General features: G+C 31.7%; 1 protein-coding gene across 1 annotated transcript; it reads left to right on the top strand.

The window, feature by feature from the left end:
- The first annotated feature begins 9,870 nt into the window (after positions 1-9,870).
- Positions 9,871-12,663, top strand: LOC120271875 (BEL1-like homeodomain protein 9). Its single transcript, XM_039278557.1, has 4 exons — positions 9,871-10,608; positions 11,073-11,356; positions 11,903-11,963; positions 12,217-12,663. The coding sequence occupies exons 1-4, from the start codon at positions 10,078-10,080 to the stop codon at positions 12,541-12,543; spliced, it is 1,203 nt and encodes a 400-aa protein (XP_039134491.1). The 5' UTR covers positions 9,871-10,077; the 3' UTR covers positions 12,544-12,663.
- Positions 12,664-14,494: the final 1,831 nt, after the last annotated feature.

The following is a 14,494-nucleotide window of genomic DNA, read 5'->3' as shown; positions in this document are numbered from 1 at the left end:
CCTTCCTTGAAATTAAGATATAGATGTAGCCTTTGTCTTAAGGAAAGTTGTAAGTTGTGTTTAGTTGATAAAAATCAATTACCACCTGAATCATCTTTTGTAGAATTTAATAGGATAAATAGATATGAAACTTTAGAATTATGAATTTTATACCTAGAAAATGTTATTAAAAATTTTAATGAAAGATTAGAAAAATTAGAACATGGAGTTAGATAGATCAATTCTTTTAAATCATCTAAGAATTAGTGAAGAAGTAAAAGATACTTATAGGGCTATTTGGTAGATCACGAGAAAGAGAAGCACTTAGGAATAATAATAAACTAGTTGAAGTAGCAGAAATAATAACTGAGGAAATTAATGAAGTTGAGAAAGTAGTCATTGAAGAAGTAGGAGAAAAAAAAATTAGTAGAAGAAGTAATTGAAGAAGTAGTGGATGATAATAATAAGTTGCTAAAAAATATTTTAAGTAGTGAAGTACCTCATCAAGTAATCTCTCTTGTTTATAGTATAGAATTCCTTGTAGAATATAAATAGATGATTGGAAATTAGATGTTATAGGTTTAATTGATACAGGATATTCAAACACAATTTTAGATGAGAAGCTAGTACCTCCAGCCTATATTAAACAATTACCACTTTCACACCAATATAAAGCTGAACAGATGGATGGAAAACTTTTTACTAATACTCAACAATTAGCACCTTGTAAAAATTAATTTCTTTAAAAATGAAAACACCCTTACTAATTATTTTCATTTTAGAAGTAACATTAGCTTAAGAGATTTTCAATTAAGAAAAACAAAATTTATCATAGGATTAAACATTTTAGTTAATTTCTTTCATGGTTGTACAATTACTTCTTTAGGAATTAGTTTCCTAGGAGTTCCTTTCCTGCCCTTTATTTCTGAATTCTTAGAAGAACGTGAGAGAACTTTATGGTAAGTTTTCTTTCCATTCTGAAAGATTAATTGTAGCTTGAATAATAGAGAATCCTTCAATGCAAATACAGGCTTGAACATCATAATGAGTTGGACCTTTATACTTGGTTAAACAAAAGCTGAGTCCATTCTGTAAAGGAAGTGTGGATGAAGCCATATCCTGGAGTGCTTCTACCATTGTGATGCACATGGCATGTTTTTCAGAGAAAACCATCTTCATGATTATAGATTTTATTGGACTTAATACTTATGGAAATTTTTCATATTTTCCTCTTTCATTTTTACTTCTCTTTCCCATTCTTTTTTCAAAATTTCTTTTTCAATTTTTTCTTTTTCCCAATTCTTTTTAAGAGTGTCCAATTGTTGTTGAAGATCACTTACCTCACTAGCAAGAATATGGTATATCTGCTGTAAATCAAGGAATGCATTGAAAGATTTTGGCCTTAAGTTGGGGTCACTCATTTGGGATTTAAGGTTTTTTGAGTGGAGGTAGTCACAGAATTGGGTAAGGATTTTTGGGAAGGACGGATGACGATTATTTGCCCAAAGATTATCAATATAATTTCGTTCCTGTTGATCCAACATAAGATTCAAGGGCAAGTTGAATGACATGGGGGAACCTAATGGATAGACATTTAAGCTAGTATGTGGATTTTTTAGGATCTAAGTTTTAGCTCCTGGAAAGGTTGAACTCTTAGCCAAAGTTTGCTCAATCTTGTACAAATACAAACCAGATAAGTATTATAACTTAAATTATTTATTCTTAAAGGTAAGGTTGCTTAGTTGTCACATTAGCTCATAACTCAAAGGAACTTACTGGTATTTGCAATCCCTGTTATGGCTAATATGAACCAACTAAGGGTTGGTAAAAGGAAACTTCGCTTCCATATTAGTGAAGATACAGAGGAGCTTACGGGTCTGGTAATCCCCATCTATCACTAAGCGTATAGACAAGTAAAGGGCTATACTTACAGTGCTTTATTTAAAAAAGTACATCTAGGCTACATTATCTACAAAAGATAAGATTTTAGAGAAATTAAGGAAGTTTTTCAAGTAGTTGTTTTAAAAATATACATCTCGATAACTTATCTGAGAGACTATTATCTTTACCTTTGATGTGTTCAAAACTTACTTAATTTGTAATTACCATTTAAAATCCTATTTTTAAAAGCTAACCATTGTCGTTGGCTAATTCTTTTACTATTTTTATTCTCAAAAAACTTGACTATCGCTTCACAATCTGTTCTAACTAAGATTTCTTTTTTATTTATTAAAAATAACCTAAAACTATCTAAACCATATCCTACTACTAAAACTTCTTGATCTATGCTATGAGTTGGTCATGTTTCTCTATATTTACCCCTGTTGTACCTACATATTACTTCCTCTAATTTAGATGCATATTTATTGGGTTTAGCCGTAAGAACTGCGCCCCATCCTAATTCACATCCATCTATTTCAATAATTAAATAATCACTATCTAAAGGTAATTTTAAATCTGGTAAATGTCTAACTATTTCTTTGATTTATCTATTTGCCTATCATCTTCAATATTAAATTTCTTTACTCCTGTTAATGAACTTTTACTATAAAGAGGTCCTACCAACTTACCAAGTTTTTAATGAAAGGTCTAGCATAATTGACTAATCCTAAAAATTGCTGTAAAGCTTTAACATCTCTAATTCGCGGAGTTTCTAAAATCTTTTTAGCTATGTGAGGCTGTAATTTAATCTTCCCGTTACCTATTTCTACTCCTAAAAATTTTATGTTACTTCTAAAAAACTGTGCCTTTCGTAGGCTAACTACTATTCCATTTTTTAAAAACTCACTAAGAACAAGCTTTAAATGTCCTACATGTTCTACTCTACTTTTGCTATGAACTAAGATATCATCTATGTAAACATAAACAAATTCTTGATATTTCCCAAAGACTTGGTCATTTTTCGCTGAAAAATACTAGGTGCATTCTTTAAACCAAAATGCATAACTAACCATTCAAAATGTCCTAGGAGACAGGTAAATGTTGTCCATTCTATACTACTAGGATCCATTCGTAATTGCCAAAATCCTGACTTACAATCAAATTTGCTAAATACTTTACTATTTTGAATTCCATTAATTAAATCAGATTTATCTGGAATGTCATAAGAATCATCTACTGCATTATCATTTAACCTACGATAATCTATTACCATCCTACTTTTTCCTTGTACTTGTTCACTATGCTTATTTACTATGAAAGCCGGACTTCTATGTCTACTTGTACTCCACCTAATTACTCCTAATTTCAGCAATTCATCTATATGCATTTTATAATCCTTGATATTTTCATTAGTAGATTCTATCTTTTTATTTTGTATTCTAAATTCTGGATCTTTTAATTCTAACTTACATGTGATTTTATTTCTATCCCAATATTTCCCTGGATTTTCTCCTATGATTTCCTCTTTTTCTAATCTACTCAATATGTCATCTATTTCTAAATTTCCTGATGAGATTAAATTATAAAGAAAACCTAGATCTACCATTTGTCCTACTGGGGGTTCTAGTGTTAATTCATCAAACAAACTACACTTACTAAACTCCTCTAATGTTTCACTAATCTTTTCACTATGATTTTTGCATTCACTACAACAACTAACAGTGGAAGTTTTCTCACGTTCTTCTAAGAATTCAGAAATAAAGGGCAAGAAAGGAACTCCTAGGAAACTAATTCCTAAAGAAGTAATTGTACAACCATGAAAGAAATTAACTAAAATGTTTAATCCTATGATAAATTTTGTTTTTCTTAATTGAAAATCTCTTAAGCTAATGTTACCTCTAAAATGCAAATGATTAGTAAGGGTGTTTTAATTTTTAAAGAAACTAATCTTACAAGGTGCTAATTGTTGAGTATAAGGAAAAAGTTTTCCATCCATCTGTTATGCCTTATATTGGTGTGAAAGTGGTAATTGTTTAATATAGGCTGGAGGTACTAGCTTCTCATCTAAAATTGTATTTGAACATCCTGTATCAATTAAACCTATAACATCTAATTTCCAATCATCTATTTGTATTCTACAAGGAATTCTTATACTATAAACATGAGAGATTACTTAACGAGGTACTTCACTGCTTAAAATATTTTTTAGCAACTTATTATTATTATCCACTACTTCTTCTATTACTTCTTCTACTAATTTGTTTTCACCTACTTCTTCAATGACAACTTTCTCAACTTCATGAATTTCCTCAGTTATTGTTTCTGCTACTTCAACTACTTTATTATTATTCCTAAGTGCTTCTCTTTCTTGAGATCTATCAATACTTGCCCAAATAGCCCTATAAGTATCTTTTACTTCTTCACTAATTCCTGGATGATTTAAAAGAATTGATCTATCTAACTCCATGTTCTAATTTTTTTAATCTTTCATCCAAATTTTTAATAACATTTTCTAGGTATAAAATTCGTAATTCTAAAGTCTCATATCTATTTATCCTATTAAATTCTACATAAGATGATTCAGGTGGTAATTGATTTTTATCAACTAAACAGAAGTTACAACTTTCCTTAAGACAAAGGCTACATCTATATCTTAATTTCAAGGAAGGGTATAAATTACAAAAACTGCAAGGTTTATCACTACTACCACTATTCTTAATCCAATCGTGATTGCAATTCCTATTCATCTAGAAGAATAAAATCCTCTAAGTTACCAAATTCTAAGTTATCTAATTCTGCTTCAGTAATAAAAAATTCTAATGGATCTAAAGATGATGTTTCCCCCTTCGAAAGGTGTTGATGTTTCTAAGACTAAAGGTACTGGTGTTTCTAAATTCTTTTTATATTTCCTTATGCATGTCATATCATCATTTAATTTTTCTAAAACTAATCTTTGAAAAATCTTAATCCTATCATGACCTTTAATAATGTTCCGTAATTTTGAAAATATATATTCTAAAATGTTAACTTCTTCTATAATTTTATGCGGATTATATTTATCTATTTTATGATATTTACCTCTATGATAAGCTGGAGCTTTCCTTTTCATTCTAAATATGCTAACATGGATTCTATTTGGTCTAATCGATCTAAGTCACTATTCTGCCAATCTTTATATTTCCTATTTGATTCTATAATTTCTCCTACAAATTCACTATCTTCTAAGTCACTATCTACTTATTCTATTTTGTCAGGGTCTACATAACTAATTATACTATAAATACTTTGTGTCGCTAACATATTCATCTACATGTAACAAATCTTCATTTACACACTCTATCTAAATTGATTTCTTATTATGATAATTTTTCCTTTTAGTACAATCCCTAACTAAATGATTAGTGCTACAAAAACAACTAAGTTTATTCTTATATTCTCTACTTTTATCGATCTTTCTAACATGTTTATCTTTATTTAAATAATGCTTCCTGGAACTATTTCTCCTAAGATGATATTTCTTTTTAGGTCTAAAAATTATTCCTACTAAATCTCCTTTTTAGTTTATCTACCTTATCTCATATCGTTGGGGTGTGTAAATATTTCTACAAAAACTATATTCCCCTTTACCTTTAAACTATTTAGCTATCTGGATCTCTGCATTTTTTTCAACTAATTGTTCTACAACAAATTTAATTCTAGTTGAAACATTATCTAATTGTGGCAAAATTTGTAACTATTTCGTGATAGTGTTGCATTTTGGGTTGCTACACCCAAAAGAATTGAGAAGTTTGAAGAAATTGTGCGCCAATTGAAAAATGAATTTTCACTAAAAAAATTGGTCTTAGATTGTAAGACAAGGTGGAATTCAACTTTTTGATGCTTAATGTTGCCATTGGCAATAAGGATGCTTTCAAACGCTTGAAACAACGAGAATCTCTTTATACATGTTGTCCATCAGATGAAGAATGGGAAAAGGCTAAGGAGATTTGTGAAAGATTGAAGATGTTTCACAGTGTGACCAAGTTGTTTTCAGGGACCAAGTATCCTACAACAAATCTATATTTTCCTAAGATTTGTCAGATTAGCATTGCTTTGGCAAAATGGGTTAGTTGTGGGATTGACTATATTGAATTAATGGCATTGAGAATGAAGTCAAAATTTGAAAAGTATTGGAACATAATTCATGGTATTATGGGTGTGGCAATTGTTTTGGACCCAAGATTCAAGTTAATGTTGTTGGAAATGTATTTTCCCATTATATATGGTGAGAATAAAGCAAAAGATGAAATTCAAAAAATTCGAACTCTTTGTTATGATTTGGTAGGAGAATATTCTTCTAAAGCAAATTTGAATGAATCAAGTGGGTTTGTGGATAATTCTTCACAACTATTGGCCAATGATAATGATGATGCGGAATTTATCAATAATTATCAATTGCTTGTTGCTTCTCGTGGGTGTCAAATGGAGAATGTGAAGTCAGAGTTGGACAATTATTTGGAAGAGTCTATATTGCCAATGAAAGCCGATTTTGATATTTTGAGTTGGTGGAAAAATGCATTGAAGTATCCTACTTTACAATTAATTGCAAGAGATATTTTGGCAATTCCCGTGTCTACTGTAGCTTCGGAATCGGCTTTTAGCACGAGTGGGAGATTCATAAATCCACATCGTAGTAGACTTCACCCAAACACAATAGAGGCGTTGATGTGCACACAAGATTGGTTGAAAGGTATTATTAATATTATTATTTGAATTTTTTTTCTATTAAGTTAATGTTATTTGTGAAAAAAATTGCTTGTTTATTTATGTATTTCTTTATTTTTGAAGATTCATGTTTATGGTCAACAATTCAAGCTATTTGTTCTACATTTGATGAAGAGGAGGATGAGAATGATGAGGTAAATATGATTTTTTATAAAATTTTATCTTTAATCTTGATATTATTTATAATCTTATTATATATTTACAATTTTGTTTATTATTGAAGGATGAGTTATCATGTCAAGATGCTAGTGGTAGTGGAATTGGATTCTCAATATAAATGACTTGAAGAAAAAAGAAACAAATTGATGGAAGCATGAAATTATTGTGCTAGTTTTGTATTATGAATTTTATTTAATGGATTTGTAATTTTAATTAGTTTTAAACTTTATGTTATTTGTAATACTTAATTTGTACCTTAATGTTGTTGTTTCATCAAACATTATATTATGACTTGTTATGAGAAATATTTTGTGTGAATTTTTATTTTATATATGATGTGTCATGTGTTTGTTTCATCAAACATTATATTTTTTATTTTCAATCAGATATAAGATCTTTAGTATATGTAGTAACATAAATGCATTGAAAATATTATAGTCATTTACGTAAAAATTTTTATATCAACGTTTTGGGTAGGGCAGGGGATCCCCTGCGTGAGGGGGATTTTAACCGAGAATTCCCGCCCGTGGAGAACGGGATGGGGACGGGATCCCATTCCCCGCCCCACTGACATTCCTACTCGGACATTTCACCTTTCAAACCGTAACACTATGGAAGGTGGTGGAACGGAGGAGGGACCGAACTCCATTGGCGAGCAAGAGAGCTTTTGGGTTAGACCATATTAGACATGAAAAATTGTTGGATTTGCCTTCATTGCTTTTTCTTACAAATATGCCCATTATATTTATAGAGGAATATATACTAGTAATATACTTTGTTGCATTAACAATAATAAAAAAATCCTGCAATTATTATATAAAATATTTTAAAAATTAAATTTTAAAATAAATATTTAAAATAACAACAATATATGAATAATAATAAATTATTATGTTATTTTTGGAAAAAATTAATTAATATGTGTATGATAAAAAAGTAAAAAATAATTTATCAAATTGATAAAAAAATAAAGAAAACTTTCATATAACGCATACAAAAGGATAAAAATATTATATAATTAAACTCTTAATAAAATATTTATCGAGTGAGATTTTATCTTTAAATATTTAAACCATATTTAAAAATTTAAAAATAACTAACCCATTATGAATAAAAAAAATTAGATATATATATATATGTAACACTATAACTCCGGGGTTACAAGTTACGAGATAACCCTAACCCCGGCTTCGGTGTTACATACCGGGCATCTAAGGCATGTAACCCCGATGCCGGATTTACAACCATTCTAACATAATTAATTTTATTTAAATATTTATCGTTAGATTTTATTTTTAAATATCTATTAAGAAATCATATTTATCACACTATGTAAATTTATCTTAATTTTTTTTAAATATGTTGATAACTTTTTTTAAAAAAACTTAGTTATTTTAAAAGGCTTATAATAACTTGGTTATTATATTTTTTTTTTTTAGATTTTAGAAAACTAGTCGCTCATTAAACACTCAGTGAGCTGGGGGAAAGTTGTCATCAACTGCATCTTTAATTGTTAAACTATTCTAAAATTTGATTTTCATGACACATCATTAACTCATTAAACTCTTACATGATACACTATCTCCTAGTTATACCATAAAATGGGAACCACAATCCGCCTGTTACCCTGTGGGCTCCTTTTTTTCTCACCTGGCCTTTAATTAGGGTTGACAAGTTAAGAATGACAGATCACAAATTAAATTTTAATATTTTCAAGGGATTGTAGGTTCATAACTTCCATTAAGGGTAAGCCCCTAATGTTAATTACCCTGAACATTATCACAGGAATCTCCGATAAAAAAAATAAGTGTGAACAAGGGAACCTCCTATCATCATAAACATTTTCTAATAACAAATTCAAAACCATGCCTGCGGGTTAGGTAACCCACCACCCTTAGAAAAAATTGTGGGTTCCACTAGTTTATAATATTAAAAGTTAAAATTTTTAATTTTTTTAAAAAACTGCGGTCCCACTAAATTTTTAATATTAAAATTTTATTTTATTTTTTTTTAAATCACGGATCTTAGTAATCTATGTTATCATAATCAGATTTGAACGTCAATTAGACCGATTGAACCGGTGTAGGAAATAGTCCAATTCTTTAGTTGGACTGAACTTTCAGTTGAACCGATAAAAACTATTGTAAAATACCAGTTTTTTAATTAAACTGGTGAGCCTCCCTATTTGCATTAAAAGATATTTTTGTTGTAATTATAATATAATTTTTTCAATTTATTATATTAAATTAAATTATTTTAAAGATTTAAATTATTCTTACATTGATCTAATTGACCAAGTGGTTGAATTGATAACTTGGTGACCTGGCACCTTGGCCGGTGATCCGACCAGTTAAACCGATGAACCGGTACCATTGTTGGAACTCCGTCTTGGGGGTTTGGGTTATAACTAAAAAAAAAAAAAATTAATTTTTTTTTAGTGATAATGGGTTAGTTCTTTTTTAATTTATTAAATATGTTTTAAACATTCAAAGATAAATTTTTTAAAAATAAAACCTCACTTGATAAATGTTTAAATAAATAATTATGTTAGAATGCCATGCCATGCCCTATTATCAAGATTCCCTTTTCCAAATTTTATATATAACATTCAATTTTGTACTAAAAAAATCCTATTATTCTTTTTCTTTTCCGAATCTAAAAAAAAAGCTATTTTCATTGGATTTTCTCAACTAAAATTTTTAATTCTATTTTATAAACTAGCTACATTACCACTATATCTTAATAAGATTTTCTATATATCCATACACAAGGACAAACGAATATTTTATTAAAAATATCACTCTCAAAGTTTTTTTTTGAAAGAATTATAATATAATCTTTTTATTTAAAAAAAGGCCAAAAAAAAAAACATCAAGTAAAAAAAGAGAAATGGATTATTAGAGAAGAATAAAATAAAAAAGGGATCAACAAACGAAAGACTGACAGCAAAGTATTACATCCTGGAACGTAATAGCACGTGTACTAGCAAGAACCACTCATTCATCCTAATTTCAAAAGCCTGAATCCCATCCACCCGAAATCCTATATCTTTTCTTCGTTCAAAGCCTGCAACCTCGTACTCCAGGTCCCATTATTGTGACCACTGCTCCCTCTCTTGCTTTCACTGTGCTTCTTTTTTCTCCTCCCTTTCTCCAAAAGAAAGCACCAGAATGAGCTTGTTCATGGTGGCCATGCTCCTCCTCTTCATTCTCCACCTCCATTCATAGAGGAATCTCAAGAACCAGCTTACAGATCAATAATATTCATTCATGGCGTCCACTGTTGACGGGTACGATGACCAATCTCATGCTATGTATCACGTCCCACAGAACAGTCGCAGAGAGAAGCTCCGATTCTCCGATTCTAACTAACCCTCTTCTCCTCCCCATCCCTTCTTCTTCTTTTTCTGCCTCATCCCTAAACCCTAACTCTAACCTGAACTCTGGTTGCCTTGGTGGTTCTGCGTTCCCCATCCCTTCTTCTTCTTCCTCATCCCCAAACCCTAACCTTAACCTGAACTCTGGTCGTCTTGGTGGTTCTGCTTCTCGGGCTTTCTCTTTGTTGTTTTCCTCGGCGGCTCTGTTTGAGCATGCGCCGTCGAGGCCGTTTACTGGTTATGCTGCGGTTTTGAGTGGATCTAGGTATTTGGAGCCTGCGTTGCAGGTGCTTGAAGTGGCTTGTGGGGTGGGTCGTGTTAGAGCTTTTTTTTATGGTGATCATTTTGGGATGGAGGATACTTGTCGCGCTGGGAGGGTTGTGAATGAATCAGTGTTGGGGAAGGAGCAACAGTGGAAAAAGGCTAGACTAGTTTCCATGCTCGATGAGGTATGCTATGAACTGAGTTTTCTTAGGTTTATTTTTCCCTATCATCAAGAGTCATCTACCATTTTATGGTGCGGAGCTGTTCAGCATTGGAAACGAGTGAAGCCATCTATGTGCATGGGTTTGTAAAATTCAGATGTATCTTTGCTTTGCACATATAATCTATTTAATAGTCTGGTTCACTGACCTAGATCTTATTTACGGCTACTGTTTCTTCAATGAAACTTTCCTCTGGTGGTGTTTGCATTATTTATATGCTACTGTGAGTCGAGAAATAGTTTTCTGTTCCATCTGTTTGGGCATTATACTTTGTACCTCTGAATTCCTGTGTTCCTTAGTGCCAAGACATGTGAAGAGTATTATTCAATCATATAAACAAAAGAACAAAAAATTTAATATAAGTTTCCAAATGGCCTTGTCATTTTTACTTAGTCTCTCTATCTTGATTACATTTGACCACCCTGTAGGTCTGCAGCAGGTACACACATTATTATCAGCAATTGCAAGCAGTTATCCAAGCTTTTGAATCTGTTGCTGGCCTTAGTACTGCTGCACCATATGCCTTGATGGCTCTCCAGACAATGTCAAAGCAATTCAAGTGTCTAACAAATTTGATATCGGATCATTTGCATCTAACTGCAAGAAACCCAGAAACATACAGGCAGCCACCAATCTGGAGGCCTCAGAGAGGACTGCCTGAAAGAGCAGTAGCTGTGCTACGTAAATGGTTGTTCGAGCATTTCTTGCATCCGTAAGTGGTTTGACATATGGTAGTTGCCAAAAATGTTAACTTTTTTTGATATATTCTGAATCAACATAGTTAATTGATTTCAAAGTAAACAAGTTAGCTGTTGAGCTGATAGTACAACAAAAGGCAACTTTCTCGCATATTGTATAGATTGATTGGTAATATTTCTGAGTGGTCCCATGTTTTTTCATTTTAACACTGAGCAGCCAACCAAGGTTTCTAATGTTCTGTTTGACAAACACTAGCCTCTTGATGAAGCATGTGCCTAGAATATTATGATATGCTCTAGTTGTTATTATGGCCTATTAGAATAAAACCTGAATATTACTATGTTCTTTCTTGCAAAAGATCCAGTTCTCAGATGCTGGATGAGCATATCTTTATATTATGTGTACGCTGTTGTCTCGCTGATCATCTTTTCTAATCTCCCATGCCTCAGTATTGCTGACAGAATGGAGGCAGCTGCAATTGAATACCATTTGGGACCTTTGCTGGGCTGATACATGCATGACTCAATCTTTCTGACAATCAATTTTTTTTTTTTTCCAGGTACCCTACAGACATTGACAAGCAAATGTTGGCAAAACATACAGGTCTATCTAGAAACCAGGTAGATGAAAATGTTTCATGCTTTCTATTTAATGAATTGGAGATTTACACCTGGCCTCCTGTGGAATGAACCAATTTTTAATCACTAATTTTATTGTAGTTATTCAACCATGCTGTGATAATGGACAATGAATTATGTACTCAGCCCTCAGTTTGCTCTTTTGAATTTATAACTTTCTGAAATATGATCCTTATCTTTGTTGCGATTATTATAGCATTCAATAAAATATCTTATACTTTTTGTTACTTGGCAGGTTTCGAACTGGTTTATCAATGCAAGAGTCAGGCTCTGGAAGCCAATGGTGGAGGAGGTACAGTCCCTCGAGCTCAGTCAATCTTATCAATTTCCGGCAGGAGACAGGAAGATTGAAGAACTAGGCAAAGGATTAAGTGCTGCTGGCAGGGGAAATGGTGGTGTTCCTCTTACTCTCGCTCTCCACCAAAGCAATGAAGTTTGCATATATAAACCTCTCCATCGGAATGCTGTTCGTAGTTTTGGTTTCGACTATGATGACATTACAAGAAATACAGGAAAATTCAATGGAAATATTTGTACGGATTCGTTCTGTCGCTATTTATAACTCTTTGGTGATTATTGTTGTTGTTATTATTATTATTAATGTTTTTTTTTATTATTTCTCTTTAGCGTAATTTTCCCAGCAGAAAGTATACACGATGGAGAAGGTATTTAAGCAAATAAGAGAAGTAATGCTTTTCAAATACTCTGTTTGTTAACCTCAAGGTTCTGGAAGAAACCTTATGGACAGATGGTTTTAACTCAATCTGAGTTTTACAATGACTTGGGTTGCAATGTTCACATGTTCAGCTTTGCTTTTAGTAACAATATGGTCTCTCCTGCTATTGGCATGGGAAAGATTGATCCTAGTGGCCTCCACCATTGGGTTTGGTTCCCCAAGGCTAAATCAAATAAAATCTCCAATGCTGTTTACCATTTTTTGAACAGCACACATCTCCAGGATGAGCTTTGGTTTGATTGGAAAAACATTTGGCACCTTAATGCCTCTCCTAGAGTAAAGACCTTTATTCGGATGCTTTGTCATGGGAAAATAAAAACTTCGGCCTTTAAACAATTTGTCCCATGTGTGATCTTCATTGGAAACTGTGGAGCACCTCTTTAATCAATGTGCTAAATTGCAATAGGTTTGGTATAAAATTTGCTGACTTTACTAGTTTGTGTTTACATGGTCTTGATGCAGTTACTATGGGCTGTTGGCTTGATTTCTCACATGATAATTTTTCTAAGTTAGCTGCCTCTGTTATTACTACTGTTTGTTGGTATTTCTGGAAATCTAGATGTGATTATTTATTTCTAAACAAAATTCCGGATTATACTAACATTGCCATCACAACTGTCGGTTATAGTATGAGAGAACTCAGAAGATACAGGCCACCACAAAATTACAGAGAGAGACTATGGGTCTGTTTGATATGTAAGATTTTGAGGGACATCATTACAAATGAGACGCAAGTACAGCACAAACTACCCAATCGGTACAGCACAACTTCCTAATTTTTTTTTACCGCTAAAACCACGGTACAAAAATTCTTATGTTGTACAGGACAACTTATAATAAAATTGTCCCTATTTAAAATTAAAAATTATATACTCATTAAGAAGTGGTAACATGATTTATTTTGTTTTATTTATTTATCTATTTATTTATCTTTTTAAAATTTAGTTGTTTATTTATCTATTTATTTATATGTTTTTAAAATTATGTTAATTTTTTTAACTTATTGTTGTTGTTGGGCGTTGTAAAATTTGATAAGATTTTCATAAAATATTATTGTATGTTTTTTATTATAAAATAAATATAGAATAATAAAAAGGTATTATCATGATTAACTATTTTGTGTTTCGTAGTGTTCAATGAAAATCAAACATTGAACAACACAAGCACTTGTGCTGTACTTTAACTATTTGTACTGTATCTGTACTGCTTGTGTTGTTCTCTTTAAAGAATTAAACGGACCCTATGAGTGTCATAGCATCATTGCACCTCTCCTCAAAGACCCTTTGGAACTCCCTTGCGGACCAGGCATTCCAACTCTTCCGGTCTTCCGTCCAGGGGGAAAAGGTATTGACTGCCCAAATTAATACGAGTGAGTAAACAAAACCCATGCATAGCACAAAGATATGATTTGTGGTAACATTGAATTTTTCATCAAAACCTTTTTCTTCAAGCAATTTCACTATTGAGTGCAATAGGTTAAGTAAAATTTATTATTATGTTCAAATTTGTTTTCTACAGAGCATTGATAAAACCTTCAAATACATCTGTAGTCCACAGAACTCTTACGTGCGTAGGATAGTTTAAATCAACTTGGTTTATCAAGGAATTCAACATAGGCCTGACACAAACAATAGTAAGAAAAATATCAATGGAGTGTCTACTGATTTCTCTTAGGTCAAAACTAGAAAGTTAAAATGAAAACCTGATCTATGATGATAAGTGTGTCACCGGCACGGATAAACTTTTTATCCACTTGAAGAAGAACTCTTGCATTCTC

Source organism: Dioscorea cayenensis, chromosome 11, assembly GCF_009730915.1.
Source record: "Dioscorea cayenensis subsp. rotundata cultivar TDr96_F1 chromosome 11, TDr96_F1_v2_PseudoChromosome.rev07_lg8_w22 25.fasta, whole genome shotgun sequence".
NCBI classification, from domain to species: Eukaryota; Viridiplantae; Streptophyta; class Magnoliopsida; order Dioscoreales; family Dioscoreaceae; genus Dioscorea; species Dioscorea cayenensis.
This window is presented reverse-complemented; position numbering and strand designations above follow the sequence as displayed.